At 39.6% G+C, this 23,510-nt stretch overlaps 1 protein-coding gene across 3 annotated transcripts; it reads left to right on the forward strand.

Moving 5' to 3' along the window:
* Positions 1-22,652, forward strand: SRSF5 (serine/arginine-rich splicing factor 5). 3 transcript variants are annotated; one of them, XM_015413310.1, is made up of 9 exons: positions 1-54; positions 446-618; positions 2,054-2,190; positions 5,365-5,435; positions 7,610-7,702; positions 9,814-9,886; positions 16,463-16,536; positions 18,385-18,495; positions 21,115-22,652. In XM_015413310.1, the coding sequence occupies exons 3-9, from the start codon at positions 2,065-2,067 to the stop codon at positions 21,362-21,364; spliced, it is 798 nt and encodes a 265-aa protein (XP_015268796.1). In that variant the 5' UTR covers positions 1-54; positions 446-618; positions 2,054-2,064; the 3' UTR covers positions 21,365-22,652. The 3 variants fall into 3 exon arrangements, with proteins under 3 accessions (XP_015268796.1, XP_015268794.1, XP_015268797.1); XM_015413308.1 differs by having other exon boundaries at positions 446-510; XM_015413311.1 differs by having other exon boundaries at positions 446-510; positions 21,118-22,651.
* The last annotated feature ends 858 nt before the right edge of the window (positions 22,653-23,510 follow it).

A 23,510-nucleotide genomic window follows, 5' to 3' on the forward strand; every position in this document is an offset into this window, starting at 1 on the left:
CGCTGCTGTTCCTTCCAAACGAAGTGGCGCCGCCATTTTCTCTGGCGGACCAAGGTGAGTGTCGTGGTTGTGCGCGGGGGGTTTCTAGCGAGCGGGTTAAACGTTACTACTGCCGATGAGTGCTCTTGCCCTTTCGGGGGAGGTGCAGGAAAGGTGAGGGGTGGCCGGAGTGAGCGAGCCTTGCTTATTCCTTGCGGTAAGCGGAGGGGAGCCGAGTAAGGCCGAGAGGCCGAAGCGCAGCCTTCAAAGGACCCTTCGTGGCCTCCCTTCCGAGGCTTCGGCTGGATGAGGACTTCGGCTGGAATTCTCGAGTCTGCTCTCTAGGCTCCCCCTCTGTTCCTCTCCCGCCCCCAAACAGCCGCCTTCCTTTCCCCCGGGCGCCCGCCCCTGTCTGCCTCTTGCCGTTAACACCCTCGCCCCCCCCCTCCCCTTCGCTTCTTTCCAGATTCTGCAGAGAAGGCCTCTCAGGCACACCTGAACAGCCAGATTTCTCCCCATTTCTCCCGGAAGGTAACTGTTTGGGGAAAGGGAGCTTGAAAGCACATGCTCTGTTGTTGTTTTTTATCAACATCCATCTGCGTTGCTCTTTGCTGGTGAAATCTTTCTTTCTAAAAAGACGTAAGTAACGTCTTTGTATCACCTATGGGTTTTGTTGTTTTTGGTATACAGGCTTAAGAGAACCCTCGTAATAAGGTGATTTGATCAAGGTTTGTGGGTGCATTCATATGTACGTGTCCAGTAAGGTACTGTCCTCTTCTCCTCTAGGTGGGGAAACGAGCCAGTCATTGTGTTACACGAGATTTCTGTTCGTTTGCTTTTTGGTGCTCCCACACTATAATGGGAATTAGTGTAATGAAAAATCTCAATGATGATTATTCTGTTGCGAATGAGTTAAGTGATGTACCAAGGTGACAGTGGAATTGATTTTTGACTACAGCTTTTGTGAATTTTCTGGATTTGTAAGTTGTGTTTGTATTCATTTTGCATATGGGTTTTCCCAAGTATTAAACTGGTTGCAATAATTTCTTAGGATGTCACTGTTGTAGGTAATAATAATGCCCAATATTCTGATTCTGAAGTGGTCACAACCAGCTATTTCACCACTAATAGGCTACCATATCTCTTGTTAGGTATGTACTCCACCAGTTTAGTGCTTTTAAGGTTTGGTAGGAATTACTATGGGTGCTTAAGAGTATAGTGATTTTTTAAGAAATCCTCTCCTGTTGCCCATAACAGTCTACTATAGACAGGGCAGCGTCTTTCTATGGTCTGTTCTTGCCCTTGCTGTGGTTAAAATTTTATGAAAGAACTTGTAAGAGCAGGATCAGAGTCTCATCAAATCACTGCTGTTCAAATCTTGCTAGTTATCTATGGGATAAACTGCTCAAATGTATTTATTTAAACACTGATTCTCCTGTAAGGGAGTTTTTAGATTGATGTAGTTCTACTTACTACTGTGTTTTGTCTTGGATCCCAAATTGCCTGCCACAGTATTGTTGGAGAGAGAATTAAAGGTGAGAGGTGGACTAAATTAGTGGCGGGTGGAGGCTAGTAGGAGGAGGATATAAGAAGTCCTTTTCATGTCCAGCTAATATTTCTTTCCTGCAGTGCACCAAATCAAATTTTGTTTAATGTCTTCCCAAAAGAATGAATAAATATAGGTAAGTATACTTATTTTTCCCCAGAACAAAATTTGAGTTCAGTGATGCCTTTAAGACCAACAAAGTTTTATTCGAGGTATAAGCTTTCGTGTAGCTGAAGAAGTGTGTGCATGCAAAAGCTCATACCTTAAATAAAACTTTGTTGGTCTTAAAGGTGCCACTGAACTTGAATTTTGTTTTGTTGCTTCAGACCAATTGAAGATTTCCTGTTACATAGTTAACTCACATCATACAAAAAATGTGGAATGGCTATTATAATAAGAAATGTGTTTAGTTTGCTCTCAGATGCCTAACCTGGCTGGTATAGTGTTTTGACCTGGGTTTTGATAGAAATATAATAAGGCTTCTTTTGGGAAGGTTATGAGGACTGCTAAACTTTTTTTTTTTTGCAGTTTAATCTAAAATGAGTGGCTGTCGTGTCTTTGTTGGACGTTTAAGTCCGCATGCCCGAGAGCGAGATGTGGAGAAATTTTTTAAAGGATATGGCCGTATACGTGAAATCAATCTGAAAAATGGCTTTGGTTTTGTGGTATGTATGCTTTTAAAAGACTTTCTTGTCCCAGTTTAGAAAATGATATGCGGGTGACAACACAGTTTGGTGTATTTATTTATTTGATTTCTACCTTACCTTTCCATCCAAAAGGATCTTCACTCATATCCAATATGGTGTTAGTGATACTTGTACGTATGGCTAACATGCATGCATTAGAAAATTAGATCACTTAATTCATCCTGAATTAGAGATGTGAAGGCCCGGGGGAAAAAACAGAAAAATTCAGGAAAAAAACCGTCCCCCCCCCCCCATTTTTTCATGAAGCCTTTTTTGTTTTTTTGCAAAAATTTGACAAAAGAAAAAAAAATAAAAAAAAAAATTGATTATGGAACATTTTATTTTAACATGATGAATAAAATATTTTAAGACAAGGTGTTCAAATATAGGTATCAGATTGATCTAATTTCTGTGCACTGAGGACAAGCCAGTCCTAGGTTACAAACTGAACTCTCCAATGCAAGAACAAGATGCATTTCTTCCTTTAGGAGGTGCTATTGTCAGAAGAAAATAAAAAGGTTTCAGTTTTGTTTTTGCATGTGGGTGGGTATTCTGTTTATAATAATTGTTTGGATACACTATATTTTTAATATGCTAGTTGTGATAATTTCATGCCAAGTAAAAATGTCCATAGTCATATTTTATGTTCCTAAAGTAACAGAATGACTTTCAATCTAGAAAAGACAAAAGAAATGCTAATAGAGCATTTTTTTTTCAATTTTTCCGAAAATTCCCATTCCCCCCCGAAAAAACTGGAAAAAACCTGGGTTTTTCCCCGAGCTTCAAAATTTCCGGAAATTTTACATCTCTAGCCTGAATATTTAAATCTTTCCTCCTACTGTTAGCTTTAGATCTTTTTGTAAACATGGTTGCTACTAAGAATAACTTTTGTGGAAAAACTAAATGGTAAGATACATTGCTGTTCTTAGGTGAAGTAGCTCGACCTTCTATGTAATGCACTGTGATTCTCTCATCTGACTGTCTCCCCTGTTCCACTGTTTTCATTCTCTCCATTCCCTGAAGAGAGCCAGAGAGTTGCTATTCTAGTCCCTGTGCTCTTTTTTACATCCCTTCCCCACACCCTTAAAGATGGAGAGGATCCAGGAGGGGAACTGCCATTAGTGCTGCAGTGATTCTCTACTGGTACAACACTAATTGTGGCTGTATTTTTTTTTCCTTTCCTGACTTAACACTGAGGTCTTTGAATGTGGAAGGGGGAGCTTGAACCTATGGCAGCAGAAGAAATCTAACCTCAGTATTGCTTGGTGTTTTTTATTTTAGTAGAATCTTGAGTGTGTTAAGATTATAAAACAAGAGGGATCTTTTGACAAGACATAACTTATCTACCTAGTCCTCTGGGTTTTTTGCCAGAATCCCAGCAGAAATCATGCATTAGGCAGTTCATCAGGGGGGCCTTGGATCTTTTCGCCCATAACATCACTGTGGAGACTTAGGATGAGAGAGGAGAAAGCCATCTCTGCTCAGCTGAGAAAAGTAACAAGGCTAGAGAAGCTCATGTTCTCTCTTTTGTAACAGGAAGAGAAGAAAAACAGGAAGAGTGTGGCTGGATGGACTTCTAGTCTCCTTCCAATTCTCTCCTAGAGAGGGACTGAGACATGGCTATTCAGCCATGTTGCTGATCCCAGAGTACTTGGATTCTTTCTCTCACCCTAATAGGCACAGAGGGACAAGAAAGCAAACCTACCCAACCAGGGCATAAATGGTATATGTCACTTATAAATTGTTTGGCTCCAGCCAGCTTTTTCACTCAACTGCACCCAATTCTGCATTATATTACAGTTCCTGTCTCACATGGCTTTTGTACATGCAGATCCCATGATCCCCAGTATAGCCTTTTTGGGTGGGCCTGGGGTCCCCTACTTTTTTCACCCGAAGAAAAACTTTAACCTTGGCAGACTTGTTAGGTTCTGGGTAGAAGCTCTGCCCATCTCATACAACTTGATTAGGTGCCTGTGGCAAGAGTGTCTGATGTTGGGCATTACACACTTGTGCCAGACATATTCTACACACACATGTATGTGTTTAGCAGATTCTCTTCCTGGGTCGGGATCATCTTGTCTTTAATAGGCTACTCTTTGAAAAACATAGTTAATGAGAACAGGATTATCTTCTGCTCCAGGTGTTCTTCTGTTTACACAAAGAAAACTAAGTGGCAAGTTGCTGTGTTTTAGGGGCACAGCTTACTAATGTGCAGGTGACAGTGTCCTAAAAGGACAAGTTGTAGAGCCACTTCTCTGTGCGTTATGCCAAAAAAGTGAAACTGAAGTGGATTTTTTCCCTAATTGTAAAAATCAACAGAATTCTGGGTCTGTCTTCATAGAAGTTTTTTTGTTTACAGATACTGGTAAGTAGCTGTACTTGGGGACGTTATCACCTGCACATTAGTAAACAATATCTTGAAAGGACAGAATTGTATACCAACTTCTTCGAACATTTCTCATCACCTGCTGTTTAAGGTTATAATGACTTATGAAGCATCTTTGTGTCGCCTACTTTCACATATGCATGCATCAAGCAGCCTTTTGCAATTACTGGGAACCATCTTGCTTGGGATGCCACTACTTGAAATCCTTTCACTTTACTGTGAAAAAGTACAGATGAACAGTATAACATAAAGCTAATTTTCAAATTGAAATAACTACATTTAAAAATGTTAACCTATGAACCTTTGAGAGGTGTATATATAGGATGTCTATTGTTGTTTCAGTTATAGTGTGTAGTTTGCAAACTCATGCAAACCTAGAACAGGGTTCTTCCACAACCTCTATGTGGAGAATCAAAAACTGAAAATAAAACTTGACTGAGTATTCATGTTTTGAATCTTGCATAGATTCATTTGGCAGTGTATATGTCTGACACTTTTTAAGTATTTTTTGGAGTTGTGGTCAGCCAAAAAATCCTTAAAATTCCAAATACATACCACTATGTTTCTTTGTTAAGCTCTGATTTCACATGGCTGCAACAATGGCTTATTGGTTTAAGTTGCAGCAACATGAACGAGCCTATCATAATTAGTTTATCATCAGATATTTCTAAAGTGGGGATAAAACTAAAGGAATTGAAAAAAGTCTGTGTAGTTTGAAATCAGGTCACACTCTTACAGTTCTGATGGCATTTGTTGTTCTGTCATAGGAATTTGAAGATCACAGAGATGCAGATGATGCAGTGTATGAATTGAATGGTAAAGAACTGTGTAATGAAAGGTAATATTTTTGTTTCAAATAAAATAATTGGCCAGTGCCAATGTAATAAAAGCTTTCGGGAAATTGCAGTTTACAAACTGTAAGCTGGTCTTTAGAATTCGCATTTCTTCAACCTTATGTAGGAGTGAAACCAGAGTTTTCAGACTTTGGTTAAGAGGACATGAGACAATTTGTGGAGTAGGTTAAACGTTTCAGGCTAGGATTTGGGACACCAACATTCATATCCTCACTCTGCCATGATTTTGGTGGAAGACCTTGGGCCAGTGACATGCACTCTTAATGTGGTTGTTGTAAGGACTGAATGGCAAAGGGGGAATGATGCACTGAGCTCCTAGGAGAAACAGGATAAATATTTGCTGCATAGGTTGTGAATCTGTTTAGCATTAGTATGGTTTTAATATTAAATAGCAAGAACAAAGGGGAATCTGGATATTTTCACTGGGGTGGGAGTGGGAATAAACATGCATATCTGTGACCAACTCTTGATTTGCAAGCCATGGTTGCGGGAAGCCAGCATAACACCTGACAATAATTATGCTGCTCTACTGAACCTGATTTTAAAAAAATATGTCGTGGACTTCATATGGGTGCAGGAGATCATCATGGCAGCCGATCATCATGTAGGATTAGAACCTTAATTTTTCACTAGCGTGCTTTGAGAAAAAAGAAGAAGAAAGCCTGGTACTTAGTGTTAACAGAGGAAATCTCATCACAAATTGGACTTTATTTCCCTTTGACAGTTATTATTAACCATGTTGTATGCTTAGAATTCACTTTGTATATGGCTTAGATTATCATAATGCATGTTGCTTGTAAATGTAAAAATTAACAAGCATACTTTGTTCTCAGGTGTATCAGTCCTTTCCATTCCATAGGACTAGTCTATATTCCTGATGAAACATTTAATATGACCACTCAAAAAACTATGGATTCCATTTTCCTTGAGAAGGAAGGGAAACAATAGGATGCTGGGGGGGGCACCATATATTTCAGCTTCTCAGGGCAACTGGATGATCATACTGTGCAGTTTGTCTTTTGCTTATTTTCAGGTTTGTTTTATAGCAGGGAATTGTCAGCTACTCTCCCACCCCACCCCATTGACCTCTGTAACTTAATATATATTCCAGACTTGGTGGTTAATACATTAGTGGTAGTCTTGCGTGGTCATGCTTCTGGCATTCACATGTGACTTACCAAAAATAGTTGCACTCAAAAGAAAAGCAAAACCCCACACACACTTTGGATCGTTTTAGGCTTTTGTTTGTTTTGTTAAAACTAAATTGCAAACTTGACAAATGCAAATCCAGTCATGAGGGACAAGTGTTACTGGTCCTCTGATGAGAAGGAAGCCAAGCAGCACGTATCCCTCTCCCCTGGCAGTTTGGAAAAGATAAAAAAAGAGTTTCTTCCTTTCATTGTGCTTCAGCACTAATGAGAGAATATCATGGTTTTCCACTTGAGTCTTCTCTAATTTATTCTACTGTTTGGAGCAGTGCAGTAAAACTCTGCCGTTTTTTACCATCTCCAAATTGCTTTGAAGAGAAGAGATTGGATTTATACCCCGCCCTTTACTACCCAAAGGTGTCTCAGAGCAGCTTACAAACTCCTTTCCCTTCCCCTCCCCACAACAGATACCCTGTGAGGTAGGTGGGGCTGAGAGAGCTCTGACAGAAACTTCTCTTTTTTTCAAGAACATCTCTTATCAGAACTCCGGCTTGCCCAAGGTCATCCAGCCAGGTGCAAGTGGAGGAGTGGGGAATCAAACCCTGCTCTCCCAGATTAGAGTCCGCGCATTGTTTCTTCTTTTAGCTGTTTGTGCTTGCCAAATGCCTTAAGAGTGGGGAGAAGTTTGGAGGTGAGCAAAAAGTCTGGCTAGTAAGCTAAGTATATTTTTGGATCTCTCAAGAAAAACAATAAAAATGCTGCAAAAATGCAGAAAGCAGTACAGATGCCATAGGGTGAGCATATATGCATCAAATACAACATAAATATATAATGAGATTTTTTTTCTGTGTTACACTTGTCTTACGTGAAAGTTAGTTTTCAAGCTTTCCTTAAGCCATTTTTAAAATTTAAAGCTAGATGCCTGGGGAGTGCCACCTGTTCATGTGTATTTACAATATAAAAGCCTAAAGAACTAAAAAAAAATGTTGATCTTTACTTTTATGTTAAAGAGTTACCATTGAACATGCCAGAGCCCGAAGAGGGGGTAGGGGCAGATATCCTCAACGATTCAATTATTACCAATCCTATGCAGGTGGATCTAGGTAAGTATCTTGTTCTGTTGATTTTCAAGTTCACTTGTGAAACAAATGGCATATTTCTAAACATTATGTATGACTCCAGGATTTCAAAATACTTTTCAGCTCCTGGGTGTTTACCTAGTATTTCTAGGTGTTTGGTCAGTCAGTGCTGTTAACCATTTTAATTTTGGTTAGACTCCAATTTCTTCTCAGAGTGCAGCTGTTTTTCCACTGCACCACACCCCAAAAAAACATTCTTCTCAGACGTCAGAAGACTCCAGTGGACATCATGGGGTGGTCTATAGTGGTAGGAAGGAATTGATAAAAAGTGCTCCCCCCCCCCCAATAGTTCTTGCCATTCTGCTGGCAAAAAGATTGTTTCGATTTAGCCCTTATTATTTCAAGGAAACTTGTACAAGTACTCCATTAATGGAAGTTGGTGCACTGCATCAGTGATGCTAACGGTGGAGAGAAAAGAATGTGCCAATGAAGTCATTATTTATTGCTCTGTAATTAATTAGCACTTGATACCTCCTTTCTTTCCTTGAGTACTGTTGTGAACTTTAGTTCTCATTCTCATCTCAACAACCCAGGTATGCCCTAGTTTGAAATTTAATATTTAAAAATATTGATCCTGTATTAGCCTGACTAATACAAAGGATTTCACATAGGTATGGATGAGATATGCCCCATTACTTAAATAGCTTTGGCTGGGAGCTTGGTAAGCTATGGAATGAGAACTACTGTTACAGTAAATGTTCTGCCCAAGTCACTGGAGCCTACAATTTAAACAAAATTTGAGGGATTGTAAAAATGCATTGGAAGGCAGTATAAGTGTCTATAATATTGAAATGTACAGGATTGTCATCATTAAATATATATTGATAGTGCCTACTTGATAATATCTTTGGAAATATACTCTTATTGTGTCTTTAAAAATAAATGTAACTTTTAAAATTTCTGTACTGCAGACTGTTGCCTGAAGTAATCTGTTCTTGAAGGATTTTAGGCATTTGTAATGATTTTGTATGCTGTTGCTTTGAAATTTACGTAGCAGTTTTGCATTTAACTCAAAGGCAGCTACCAATCTCATGGTAAAGAGACTTGAGAACCTCTAATTATGCATATTGCAGTGTGCTGTTTAGATTCTCTTTTCTTTAGTGCAGTGATGTTGCTGCAGTAAGAGTGGTCGAAGGTCCAGGCTAAAAGTGAACTTTTAAAGTAGGAAATGTGACTGACGGTCATGGGCATCTAGCATGGTAGTCACGTTCATGACATCAGGCACATGGTGCCAGACAAGAAGAGACTGCTATTTCCGGTAGTGGAAAGTGGGACTCGACCTTCCAGTTGGGGGATTCTGGAGCTTCTGTTTTAAATGCTCTGAAGTGAAGATCTGGATATTCTGAAAATGTGGGGCATTTAGAGGTATGCAAATAAAACGGAGTTGCCTCTGCATCAGTGTCCAAAAAGGAGCACACTATTAGTTGAATTTTATGTGATATGAAGGCGCCACCAAGTGGATTGTGGCAGCTCTCCTGAGCAAACTAACCTATGGGTCTTTAGTTATTCACACTACTATGTATAGCACTTTGGCTTTGTGGCAGAAATATACTAATATATACAATGAACTAGAGTGCATCAGCTTATGTTATCATGTCTTAAGAAGTTTTTTGATGAGTAAATACTACGGAGCTATAATGAGCACATGTCCTTTTCCTCCTAGGGCTGACTTATACATGATTGTTCATCACTTGATGTGTCTTCAGTGAACTTATTAGTATTGTTTGAGGTTATGCCATTTGATATGAAGGCTTTTTGGATAACTGTTTCACACATGGAAGCCATAAAGTGATAAGCATACCTTTGTGAACTGTCCCCTAATTTTTTAGCCCAGATTTTTCAATTTGTGTTTAAATTCCATGTGGCTTCCCTAATGACTTTTTCCTTTCCTTGTGTGAGCAGCAAATAACTGCCTGGTTGCCTGACCCTCACTTAAATAGAGAGTGGTCAACTTTATAAGAATGCTGTCTGATTTGTTGAGTAGTGTTATGCAGTCTGTCAAAGCAGAGCACATTTTAGTTTTGTATATGAAGTAGAAATGAATAATAATATGAAAACATGTTTGTCTCTTGTAGTCAGTATGGTCCGCCTCTTCGTACTGAACACAGACTTATAGTTGAAAACCTTTCTTCGCGTGTTAGCTGGCAGGTGAGTTGAATTTGATGTTTAAGAACATTGTTTTGTTCAAGTGTGGTTCCTGAAGGAAATGACATAACGTTTAACACTACAGTTAAAGCAGCCAAAACATTGTTTTAATTAAAACCAAAGCTTGGCATTCGTTGATCTGCAAACCAATAAATAAAAATTTTGGTATGTTTGTATTTTAAAAACTGAACTTCTGTTTAGTGTTTCTTAGACAACTGTAATCATCACCCAATAAGAAATGTGAAAAAGCAATATAGAAACATCTAATCTTTTTAAATTACAAAGTCTGCAATTTGTTTCCAGTCTGTATCTGGCTTCAGTAGAATGAACAGAATGACCATGTAGTTAAAGTTTTGTATGTATTCTAATGCAAGGAGTCTCCTACAATATACACTGAAAGGAGCTTGTCGGTCACCTTGTATGTTAAAGTAGAAGTATCTCGTCTGTGAATTTAGAAGTGTTTTGGACATCAAACTGTCTGGTTTCCAAACTGGAAAAAATATTTGAAACCAGGAAATGAAAAATTGACCTTTATTGTGATCCTGTTTAGCTGTTTAACATGTGATAATATTCATACATAGGAGGGGATAATTGGGCAGGAAGATGCCTGTGTGTACCATCTACCCTTAAGTAGCAAGGAAAAACAACGTACCACCCCATTTCATCATCTAGCTTCAAATCTAGTCAAAATACGCCTGCTATATAGGCCTTGTATTTACACTAATAAATGTAGAGACAAAAGTGGGAGATGTATCATACATTAAACAAGAAAAAACTTGGTAAAAGTGGATATTATACATATATATATATACACACACATTCTCTCTCTCACGCGTGCACACACACACAAACACTCACACTCTTTAAGAGACTGGCCAGTCACTTCCAACTGAAAGCAAATTATGAAGTTAAGTTTATGCTAGCTGCTGTCTCTTCCAGCATCTTCTACAAAACAGGAATCTGCAAACTGAGTTTCATATGTTGGATCCTGAGGAGCACAGATCTCCCTTCCAAGTGCAGAAAAGTTGATTCCTGGGGTTGTGAGACCTGTGTGGAATAATAGCTACCTGGGTCAGAGGGCTGCAGGGAGAAGGAGGTGGGAATGGCCCTCCTTGCCTCTTCCATTACTGCATCCCTTCTGACAGAGGAGGGTGAGATTTTGCCCTCTTTTGCCTCTTTACTGCAACCCACCAAATTGCATGGCTGTTACTTCACATGGGTCTTGCAGCCTCAGGAGTTAACTAGGGTTGGAAAGGACTGAGGGGGGAAGATCCAGTGTTCTTGTGAGAACGAATCACTATATCTGACATGTAATATTTATGCAGGCCATGCCATGAATATACCATTTTGAGTATTTTTAATTTCTGGAGTCTAAATTTTCAAAAATTATTCTGCTTACCTGATGCTCTGAATTCTGTGGAAACACTCACCTTTGTGAGCAAGTAAGAGCTATTTTGCTTCGTTTTCAGTTTCACAGTGGGGAAAAGCCTTACTCTGGATTGCTGTTATCAATATCTGTTCTTCAGACACATACACAAAAAGTAAAAACAGTAGAAACAGTTTGGGTGAGATTGCACAGTTCAGGAACAGGAGTGCTGTTGGAATACGATTATCTTGGTTGGAAGTACACCATACTATTATAAAGCAAGTAAACCTTTGCTGGCTAGCAAAATGAATCATTAGAACGTTGATGAATTCTCCGTAGGCTGAGAGGATAACATGCATGATGAAGGAATCCTTGGGGTCCATTATACATTTGGGAACACCTGGAACTTTGCGGATATTTGAGACAATTCTAAAATATGATATGCAGATATTTAATAATCTCAGTATTAATGCAGTACTCTAGAAATACAGGATTGTTTTTGCCTTTCCAAAAAACTCCTGACCACAGCATACGAATCAACCATTAAGCTTGAGAGGAGCAGGAATCTCATTTTTAAGCCACTTCAGGATTCTGTGCTCATAAGAAGAGCACTGCTGGATCAGACCAATGGTCCATCTAGTCCAGCATCCTGTCTCACACAGTGGCCAACTAGTTCCACTGGAAGGCTTAGCAGCAGGGCTGAGGCCTTCCCCTGGTGTTGTCTCCTGGCTCTGGGATTCAGAGGTTTAATTCTATTTGCTTAGGACTTTCCCCACAGAAATTACTTTCAACACTACAGTTCCCTGCTTGCATTAAAAATGTAAAAATTAAAAATTAAGTAACTGGGACAAAAGCCAATACCTTTGTTTAATTTATTATTAAAGTTTAAAATTCTGTTAAGAGCTGTGTGAAGAAAAAAAATAAGCCCCACCAGAATGGTTTACAATCTAATAGAACCAGTTGCTTCTTGGAAGAGTATGAACCAGGGCATGAGGGCAGCAAACATCCCTGTGATTTCTTATTCAGTATATATACACTGCATCTGTAGCTGTCATAGCTAATAGCTGTAGATGGTCTAAGCTTCCATTAATTTGATCTTGACCTGATTGACAGAGGAGGCCCAGCTGTCTGTCCCTTTCTGACAGCTTCCAGGTATGTTGGCACTTGTATCTTAATGTTCTGAGACCTCCGTCACACAAAGATTCCAGTACCCTAATTGGAATTTGCACATGTTGTACTTGTGTCTAAACTTCGTAGCACTGCAAAGCTTCAGCATCAGCCGTTTTCTGGATGTTTTGCTTCATAAATGTTTTAACGTAACTCAGGAAATGTAACATCAGAAATAAGTTTTTATAACTCACCTGTTACACGTTTTGACAGTTCTATACCTAATGCTGAGTTATATACTTATTTACTTAAATTCTTATCCTACCTTTCCTTGTGGCTCAAGGGAGTTTACAGATCACAATTAAACATTACAATTTAAAGCCAACAATGTAAAACCCAGGTAATGCTTGTAGCTTACATCCGGCTAAAAGCCCCAGCAAATTGAATGGCCCTGCAGCACGTCCTGAACATTTCCAAAGACGATGCTACCCTCACAGAGCCCACTCCATATAGTGGGAGCTATAGTGGAAAAGGTTTGGGTGGAGAAACATTCAGTAGAGACGGCAGCCTCAGAGCCATAGTTGGTGCATGGGAATATATGGAAGGAGATATCCTTTGGAAATGCAGTCCTAGGTCGTGAGTGGCTTTAAAGGTCATAGCCAGCACCTTGAATTGAACTTGGAAATGATGGTGGCCAGGCTGAGATGTCTTAAGGTGGCTGTGAGATGTTTCCATCTGCTTGCCCTCAACAGCCATCTATGCTGTTGCAGTCTGCAGAGCATCATACAGTATATTTACTTATTTATTGACTCATTCAGTTTCTACCCCGCCCTCCCCACCAAGGTGGGCTCAGGACGGCTTACAAACATATAATAAAACTACAATTAAAACCTTCAAAAACATATAACAAAGAACAATCAATTAAAATACACCTAAAATGCTGGAACATAAGTAAACGAGCACGGTTATTTATAATTCAGTGGTGGGATTACAAAAGTATGCATCACTGTGGGCATATCAGCTGAGTCTCTTAAGGAAGAAGAGTTCAGCAAACAAGATGCAATTTACTGAAGGCACTATGGCAAGCTGCTTCTCAAACAGCAAGCCTGTTACAGTAATAGGTTGGCACCCATCTTATTTTCACTAAAGCCCAGTTAATGTAACAGCTGCTTTTAGATGCTGTTCTTGGTAGCAAGCTGTTTGTGCATATATGCTTGCCTCATGGGAGTTCTTATTAAGTCACCAGAAATCTTAACTGGCTTTGCAGAGGTGCGCTGAAAACAGCCAGAACCATTTGGTAAGCCCCTTGTCACAGTGCAGTCTCTATGGGCTGGTGGAAAGCAAATAAGTAGCAATATCTATATATTGGGGGGGGGAGGAATTGGAGACTAAACTTTTTCTGATCAAATCTGTTTATTTGCAGCCATGATACAAACTACAGGCTGTTTTATATTAAAGTCTTCCATTTTAGATTGGTGGAATTGTCAGTTGTATGAGAAATACTAAATTATTGCTGTTTACTCAGAAGTTATTTAGTGCTTACAGAGACAACATATTATGCTTGCAAGAAAGTGGTGACTTTAATATGTTGCAAGCCTGGCAAATATTAATGTCTTCATTATGCAGACAGAAACAAAACCAGAAGTTTTGCCATCTTGCACCTATGTCCATTTCTTTTTCTTTGCTGTCTAATGCCTGGTTTTATTATTTCCATAATTTTTGAAGCAGAAGAGGCTTAACAGGAAATTAATATCTTTCCTGTTTTAATATAACTAAACATATCTGTTCAAGGCCTTGTCTCACCACACACCTGGATTGCATCAGGTAGATTATAGTGAAACCCTTACATACCTGAAAGCCCACTGGTTTTTGGCGAGACAAAGTATTTGCATAGCCAGATGCAGGTTTGTAGTCCTAGGGTGCAATCTAAAAGACAGTTTCAAGCCCTTTTGAAATCAGTTTATGGTTGCCTCATTGATTTCAGTGAGATTTAAAAAGCTGCTTTGCTGCTCATGGTGTGAGTAGCCCTAGTTCCCTAGCAAGCTTCTGCCCTCTGTTTGATAGCCCTTTAAGACTAGGGAAAGTAAAAGAGAAGCAGTGCACCGCATCATAGCTGGGGCAGCACAGATGATAGAGGCAAGGCTGTAGACAAGCTCACATTCTTTGGGTTGTGCCCTGATACTCAAAACTCACCAACAAATATCTCTTGTTTCTAGTCTGATTATTACAGCTTTAAGATGTCAGTGCATAGCATTTTTTTCAAAAGCCAGCACACTGGTGTTTAAATCGTCTTTGTTGATAATGCGTATTCGTTATAACTGGTTTCTCCCAATCTTTGCAAGTTTTCTATATGCTTGATGAGAGAACTAGCACCATAACTTTATATGGACATGTTTTATATACAGCAATTCCAGTTTTCTAAAATGCCTCAGGCTAAGTTGTAGAAGGAAAACACCCAAACTCTGGACTTCTATATTAACACATTTTCCTTTTTGAGAAATACAGTCAACTTAAATAACTAAGTAAATGGGTCAGATTTTTAAATAAACGAGATGTGGTTTTATATGTACATTCTTACATTGTCTGAACTAAACTGTTGTAATAAGTGACACAGGTATTGATGAAAACAGTTTTATTTTTATTTTTTTTGTTACTTTACTGTGGATGTAATCAGTTTGAAGTATTTTCAACGTCACTTTGAATTGTATGTCCTAAACTCTGTATGGGGTATTCAGTCCTACAAAATACTAAGTACTTTGGCCTTCACTGTGCAAAGCTCTTGTACTCTGTGTTGAAATGTGATTAGCTCTTTTAGCACAAGCAGGAATCGTTCATTCAAGATGCATGTGCATAGAATATCACAGAATTTGGCTGAAGTATTCAGTAAGCTTGTAGAATTGAATCCTGCCATGAGGAAATGTCTGCTCTTATAGATTGTTTCATGTTAGGATAAAGTCTCAGAATTTCAGACTGTTTTTTATTCACCTGCTAGTTTGTAAGAACTGAACTTTATGAAACACTAAATAAATTGAGGCTTCCTGTAATCTGTAGTTCAGTTTTTAGGTTTTTTGTTTGTGTTTTTTTTCACAAATATATATCTAACCAAGTTCATTTTGAACCTCTTTTAACAGCCTTGCTTTGGGCTAGCCCTCGTTTCTCTTGTGTGGAGGAGAAAGAACCCAAGAGGTTGGGGTTCCTAGTGGCTGAATTTCTAGGGCTTGGCCTGTTCTGAGTTTTCCCTTTGGTACCCATGACACACCTATCTTGGCGATGTAGATCTTGGTTGGCCCACAGCTCGATTGGCTAGCACAGGTCAACCTCAGGTTCTAGATCCACTTCCGGAGACTGTGTGCAGTGCGTTCAGGGTATCTGGTACATCCCCCTGAAGCACATTGCTATGATCCATTCCTCTGCCCTTCCCATGTAAGGGAGTTCCACTTGGTCTGCTAGGTATTGGACAAGCGGCTCTTTGCTTAAGGTACCTGCTTATATCATCTGACCACTTGTGGTATGTTGTGGTAAGTAGCCTGTGGCTATAAAATGTCAGCTATTATTTGGGGCACATTGTAAAGGTTAAGAAATAATTCATAAACAACTTATTTTTAAACATTTATAACACTTTGTCCGTACAGTGTTGCAACTTAGACTCAGTCTCAATTACATTAAATGCAAGTCTCTGTTAAAATAACACTGAGGTTGTGACACGGACTGACAAAAGCCGGAAAAGTTGTTGTTGCCACTGTCTTTTGGCAGCTTGTGACAGAATCTTAGCATTAACTTAATAAAGACATTTGTATAGATGAGGAGAGGAGGAATGTTTGCAGGCAAACCTTTAATATACAAGTGAACTGAGACTTCAGTTATGATCAAATGCTTGCATTTAATAACACTATTTGTATGTGACATAGTTAAAATATATGTGATGATCCTGTAGTTGGTTTGTTATATTGCTTTATCTGAGCTATAAGTTTAGCTTAATTTTGCTGATCATAGCTTTAATATATGGGATTTTGCTGTAATTGTTAGTCATAACAAGCAGGGATGTTTAAACGCTATATCTTGGGTTTTATATTTCATTTTAAGCTGATCTGTAACTTTTGCTACAGGATTTGAAAGACTTCATGAGAAAGGCTGGAGAAGTGACTTTTGTAGATGCTCACAGAAACAATCCAAATGAAGGGTAAGATCACAGTTGTATAATTCAGTAAGTGATCCAGATCTAAAAAACTGTTTTAGGTACACACAAAGGTATGAGTATGTCTAATTGAACTTTTTTGTTTCTTTTTTTGAACAACTGACTTACTACCACATCAGAATTGCTTATCCTCTTGTCAGTGGGGCTTCATGTCACTGCAAGTAACCCCCCCCCAAAAAAACAACAACCCGTTTTTACTACTTCTGTACTGCTTTATTGCCGGTATTTTTAAAGAATAGTGGAATCAGGTATGCTTCACTGTCTCAGATAGTACTGAATTAAATAGCAGAACACTGCTGGTTATAATTGATCCCCATTGGAATGAATCAGAAAATGAATACACTTGTGCATCCAGTCTTATGGAATTACAATGACCCCAAACACATTGTGGAATTTTGCTGGGGGGTTTTGCTAGGCGTGCACTGGTCATTTCTGCTTAAGTGGAAAACTTTAATTACTAACTTATATGAACTGAACTTATTCTTTATGTAGTCATTTACCCTTTCACAGCATGAAGTGTCAGCTGATTTTTTACTTGTAAAACTGTATTAGAGGAAAAGTCCCATTTGGCTGAAGGGGATCATTTTGACCCCTTTCTAAAGGTGCCTGGGTAGCTAGCTTCAGCTAAATTCACCGCTTCTTGCAAACTGAACTGGGATTTTAGCATTATCTGTAAGCCAAAATTTCTTTTGTAGTCAGATTCCATAGGTCTGCAATAGTAGGGGAAACAAAGTATCTGCATAAATAGCTGTATTTAAATAATTAGGCAGTTATGTTCTTAAAGTTTTAATTACGGTAACTGTATAAGTAATGTCGAAGAATAGATGCTTTCGAATTATGGTGCTGGAGAAGACTCTTGAGAGTCTCTTGGGCTGCAAAGAGATCAAATCAGTCAATCCTAAAAGAAATCAACCCTGACTGTTCCCTGGAGGGCCAGATACTGAAGCTGAAGCTCAAATACTTTGGCCACCAAATGAGAAGGGAGCACTCACTGGAGAAGACCCTGATGCTGGAAAAGACTGAAGGTCAAAGAAGGGACGGCAAGGGATGAGATGGTTAGACAGTGTTATCGAGGCAGCGAACATGAAGTTGAGCAAACTCCGGAAGACAGGGGGGCCTGGCATGATGGGGTCACAAAGAGTCGGACTCGACACTGCGACTGAACAACAAATAAGTAATGCTAAGCTTTGAACATTATGAGGCTATCAGCTCAACCATAGCATTTCTGTTGGGAGTGTGTGGGGTACTATTGACCCCAGTTGTATAACTGTTCAACTAACAGTTTTGTTAAACATGGAGCAAATAGTGATTTCTTCAAGGTGTGGCTGACTTGGGGATATGCTAATCCCGATATTTAATGAATACGTTTTTAAGATGGAAAACTCTCTGTTTCAGAATGTATGTGCCATTATAGCATGGTGCTCTGCTGCTGAAGTCCAGGTCCTCCTTGGAGGCATGGAAAAAAATTGCATGGTGTTTTGTTTCTCAAGCTTACTCACAGCACCCATGACAAGTTCAGTTTGTTGTTGCATCAGACACATGATTGAAGTAAGGAAACAACTCCAATGCAAAGGAAAAAACCATGTGGAGGAAGAAAAACAACGTTTACTATCCAAGTATATACAAGCGTAATAATACAGAGTGTATCCAGGAATTGGGGGGGGGGGAATATAATGCTAATATTCATTGTAACTTGATTATAAGCATTGAAGGAGCTAGGATCATTGTGCTGTAGTTACAGTTTTGCAAATTAGGAAAAGTGCAACTTTTGCAAGTATAGTAAATGCAAAATATTTATCTCCAACCTGTAACTTAGCTGATGGTTTTTTTCAGTGTTGTAGAGTTCGCATCATCTAGTGATATGAAGAGTGCAATGGACAAGTTGGATGGCAGTGAGTTGAATGGACGCAGAATTAAATTAATTGAAGATCGCAAAAGGCGCAGGTACGTTAACACATAACATTGTAATTGTTACTCCAAATGTTTTTATCTCCCAATAAAGAGCTTTGATATTTGCCTGTTTTGGAAACTCTTGGCCCAAAATATTTCTCTTAGAGGATAATTGGTTTCGTTTTACACCCAATCAAGTGTCACTAACCTGTTTTCTGCTTTATTGCTTGAATCGGATGCAGAAGCATAAATGGGCTTAGCAGATTTCTGCTTGTACAAGATCTTGTTCAACACTTAGCACATTCCTCCCTATATGTTGTAGTGCTTAGAAATTAGTTGCACAAGATCTTGCACAAGTGAAAACTAGGGATGGGCACAAACCGAACTATGAACCTATACGAACCAGGAGGGTTGGGTAGGTTCATGAGCCATGCTTTCGGCTTCCTGTGGAAAGCTGCGGAGAGCAGAAAGCAGTGGTTTAAATGGCTACCAACTGTTTAAACCAAACAGCTGAGCGGTGGAGCAGAAAGTGGTTTAAATGGCTCCAAGCCTGGGGTTTGGCTGCCCAAGAAAGCCCCTTTAAACCGCTGAGCCATGTGGAGCTGTTTGCTCTGTGTAGCTCGGCTGTTTAAAGGGGCTTTCTTGGGCAGCAGAAAGGACTAGTTTAAATGGCTCCCAGTCATTTAAACCAAACGGCTGAACTGTTTTTTTGTGAAGAGCAGAAAGCAGGAGTACCCCTGCTTTCTGTTCTTCATGAACCACCATGAACTGCCTCAAAATTCGTGAAAGTTCATGGCGGTTCTTCAGTTTGTGAACATTGCTTCACAAACCACAGACAGGCTAAAATTTGTGATGAACTGTAGTTCATTAGCTGGTTCGTGTCCATCCCTAGTGAAACCACAAATGGGGATGCAGTGAGTTTGACTTAATGCAAGTGGCTACTGCAGTGTATTTTCTTGTGTTTCTGCTTGTGCAAGGGCTTTAGCACAAGCAGAAATTTTATGGTGGATCCAACCCTTTACACCCAGTGAGTAAATCCTCATCTTTGTAAGACTAAACAGTGATCTGTGACTTAACATTTTTGGTGCCAAATGGGGCTTCACAGGTGATGCGAGATGTCTCCCAACATGGAATACCCCCCCCCCCATGCTTACCTCTTCCATGCAGACTCACCAATATTTGCAGCATTGGTACAATTTTCTTTTTTCCAGATTGGTCTTCCCTTGGGGGTAAATTAAGCTGATTCAGTGTGAGAGCCGTTTCCTAACTGTACATTAGCTTCATTTGGCCCAGTGACATTGGCTACATGACATCTTCACTATTTCTGGGGAGAGGGAGGCTGAGTGGAAGAAAGTGGTGCCAGTGCAGAAGCTGACTGGGATTTCAGTGCAGAAGCACATTCTGCCTTCCAGAATTGCAGCTGCTTTTAGGCAGTAAGGCAGAAGAGCTGTTGCTGCTGTTTTGGGGGGAACGGATAACGGGAGAATATTTTTTATGGAAAATATTACCACCACCCCTTCCCATTTCAGTTCCTCTGAAAATTATGGACAGAAAGTGTGCCAGGTCTTCCCAGACATATGCTTTCTATCCTTGGTTCTTGGCTTGGTTCTGTGCTGTCAGTCAAATGGCATATGCCAATAATACTTTAGCACAGCAATTGAGAATGACTGCAGATCTTTTGTTGTTTGCCATAGTGCACATAGACGTTCTTCAGACTAGTGTACATAGACCCAGATTCAGTTTACTTCAGGTTACACCCTTGTTGCTCTCAAAATCTGACCTGATTTCATGCAGCATCAAAGTGAGAGATGCCATATTAGAAGTAGGACTGCCCTTTGACTGTTCATCCAAATGGTCATGATGAGAGCCTGTCATCAGACCAACATCTGGGTGCCCCGCGTTTGATTCCTCATTCTGCCATGGAAGCTTGCTGGGCTAGTCACACATTCTCAGTTTAGCATACCTCACAGGTTGCTAGGATAAAATGAAGGAGAGAAGAACAGTATACGCTGCTTTGGGTCCAGTAGTGAGAAAGGCAGGGTATAAATGAAATAAAATAAATTCTATATGTGCAGCCAGGGTTTTGAGTACCTCTCCAGTCACAGTGCTCTGAAGATCCCTACAATTTGCTCTAGACCCTTAGGTGAACTTCAGGAGTTACCTCTAAAGCAGTATGAAGAACTGCGGGACAGAAATTTTCAGAAGTTAACAAAATACCTTGTCTCTGGCTAGCGGTATCACTAGGCAATATTTATCTTCTTCATAGGCTCTACAGCCTTGAACATGTTTTTTTGCACTGTATGTATTATCTTGCTATATGTTCCACATTTATTGATCCCTTGTTGAGAGAGCAAGCAGGGAAATCTGATGAATGCAAAATTATTCTTTTATTATCTACTCGGAACCAAATTGTCATTGAAACTGTGGCCAAATTTGTGTACCTTGCAGCTAGGAAGCGAGCAATGTATCAGCAGACAGGGCCTTGACTGTTCAAGCTGTTTCCTCCCTGTTATAATTTGGTTGTTATGCCAATAAGGGTTGTTTGTTTGTTTGATCATAGGCTCTACAGTTGTGTAGGGGGAGATACACCAGATACAGAGTGTTGGGCCTATATTAGAAATTGCATAGTGGGTTCTTAAATATTTAGGTTAAAACCTATTCAATTTGTTTCAGAAGCAGGTCCCGTTCGCGAAGCTATTCAAGATCTCGCAGCAAATCTAGATCTGCAAGATCTTCCAAGTCAAGCAGCAAGTCTCGGTCTCGCAGCCGTACACCTGAGAAGAGAAGCTCTCGCAGCCGTACTCCTGAAAGGAAGAGCTCTGAGAAAAACCACCACTCTGGCCCACAAAATTCCTCTCCATCTCCTCCTCCAGCCAAGAAGAGGTCTCGCTCTAGGTCGAGCTCTGCTGAAAGCCGCAGTTAAGGTATTTTGAGAGATGTATAAATTTTTCATTTCTAAGTCAAAATTTTCTACAAGCTTCAAATAAGTTGCAGGTGTGTGTAGGGAGGAAATTCATCAGGTGAGCATAGACATCTGAAGTGTGGATGTAAACTCCCACCCCATCCTTAATTGTAATTACTAACTAAAAAAATTGAATTGTCAAATTGTAATTACCCAAATGTGTTATGTACTGCTTTAGGTAAGTTGTTGCTGGCTAAAGCAGCAGACATATGGGGGGGTTGTCCTTGGGGGAGGGGGGTTGTCCTTGCTGTTGAATATAATGAACATAAGACGTGGACTGTGGTACCACTTTTCAAAATCCTTTGGCTGTGCTTCTTGTTTGCACATAGATTACCTTCTAGTTTGCATTTTCACACACTTAGCTGAACTGCGCTGGCCACTAACATGCAATATAAAGAAGCTCCAGCTAACATTCACATTATACAGTTATCCTTTTGCAGTGCACAAGGGGGTATTTGGACTGTGGATGTGTGATGTTTATTCTAAACCGGTATTTACATAAATAATAGCCAGGGAGGATGTTTAAAATGCTACCTGGCAAAGCAGAAGTAGAGCATTTTTTAAAATCCTAGTTTAGAATAAGCCCTGGACAAGAAGTGCATTTTCTGCATTGGATTGCATCTGGAGTAAGGTTTTCAGAACTTTTTTCCTGTTTTAAATGACCCAAACAGAACAGAAGAGTCCAGTAAGCAGCTTGGGAGTACATGTAACCTGTAGTCTAAGAAGGCCTCTTCTCACAGAGGGGGAGCCCTTTGGAAAGTAAAATACAAACATTTTGCTGGAATTCCTACTAAGGTCAAGAAGAGAGCATTCTTTCCTCTGTGGCTACTGGAGAGTAGCATTAAATAGTACAGGTGCACGTGGCATGAGTAGTAGCAGTTTGTAAAATTTAAGTGGGGAGGATTGTTTTTGAATTGTCAACACAGACTTCCAGTAAAAGCTTAATGTGATGTGAATTTATTAATGCTGAAGTGTAAAAGGGCATCTTTCTTAGGTTTACAGAACATGCTTTTGTTTTTGTTAGTAGGCAGTACATTTTTTGTCCTTAACCATATTGTGGTCACAAAATTACCTGGCTTTTGGTTACCTAAAATGAGGAAATCTGCTTGAAATATTTGTAAATTGGCCCCTAAAATGTTTAAATGTATTGATGTGATACAGTAAATACAATAAATGTTTCTTCCCTGCTTTACTGCATCTTCAGCGGTCTTTCTGTGTTCATTAAAACTAAGTTTGTAAACCTTTTTTCTTTGTTAGCAACAGTTTTTATTTTCAATAAAATTGATACTTAATGAATGACTAGTTCATCAGTCATTTCTCATACTCGTTACAAACAGGAGAAAAATTCGTTTGCTCATATTTTTGTAGATTTCCACTACGTTAAATAGAAGACTTAAAAGATTGGGAGGAAGGGTTGTCGGGTACTTGAACAAAATAACCAAGTGATTAATAAAATCAGCTTATAACAACTAAACATCATCTTACCCCTCCTTTCAAAATGAACTCCTCTTCCTTTTTAGATACCATTTCAGTTACTGCCAAATTTTTAGGGCTCTATTTTCTTTCAAGAAAATCCACTAACTTGGCAAAAAAAAATCTGTTCAGATATGGTAGGAGGGGCAGCAAGAGGAAGTACAGTGCCAAGCATCTTCCACCTTGAGGCCTTGTTGCTGGTTAACAGCTTGTGGGTGGGCAAAACTCTGCTTTAGCACAAGGACTAGCGGACCTGTCTCTTCAGCACCACCTCCTTTTCAGATGCTCACTGAAAAATACAGGTTATCTAAATGTTGCTGGAGTAGGGAAGAGCCCTCACCGCTCCTCAAAGCAACAAACAGATTTTAGGTTTTGGTCAAGTAGTGGTTCACTGAAAAACTCAGCTGGTTTTTTGACTCAGGGTTTTGTTTGAGTTCTGCTTCAGAGTAAGTGTACATAAACCTGGGTTCACAATACACAGCATGACAGTTTTTACCTCTCTGAATATCCTGCATCCCTCTGACCATTACAGTCCTCTAGTGGCCATCTTAAGGTTGCCTCACTTGGCATCTTCTCGAGCCTGGTCTTTTTGGATAGTGTTGTGGACCTTGTGGAACACTCAGGAGGTAGGGTG

Source organism: Gekko japonicus, unplaced genomic scaffold, assembly GCF_001447785.1.
Source record: "Gekko japonicus isolate JY-2015 unplaced genomic scaffold, Gekko_japonicus_V1.1 scaffold32, whole genome shotgun sequence".
Classification (NCBI taxonomy): Eukaryota; Metazoa; Chordata; class Lepidosauria; order Squamata; family Gekkonidae; genus Gekko; species Gekko japonicus.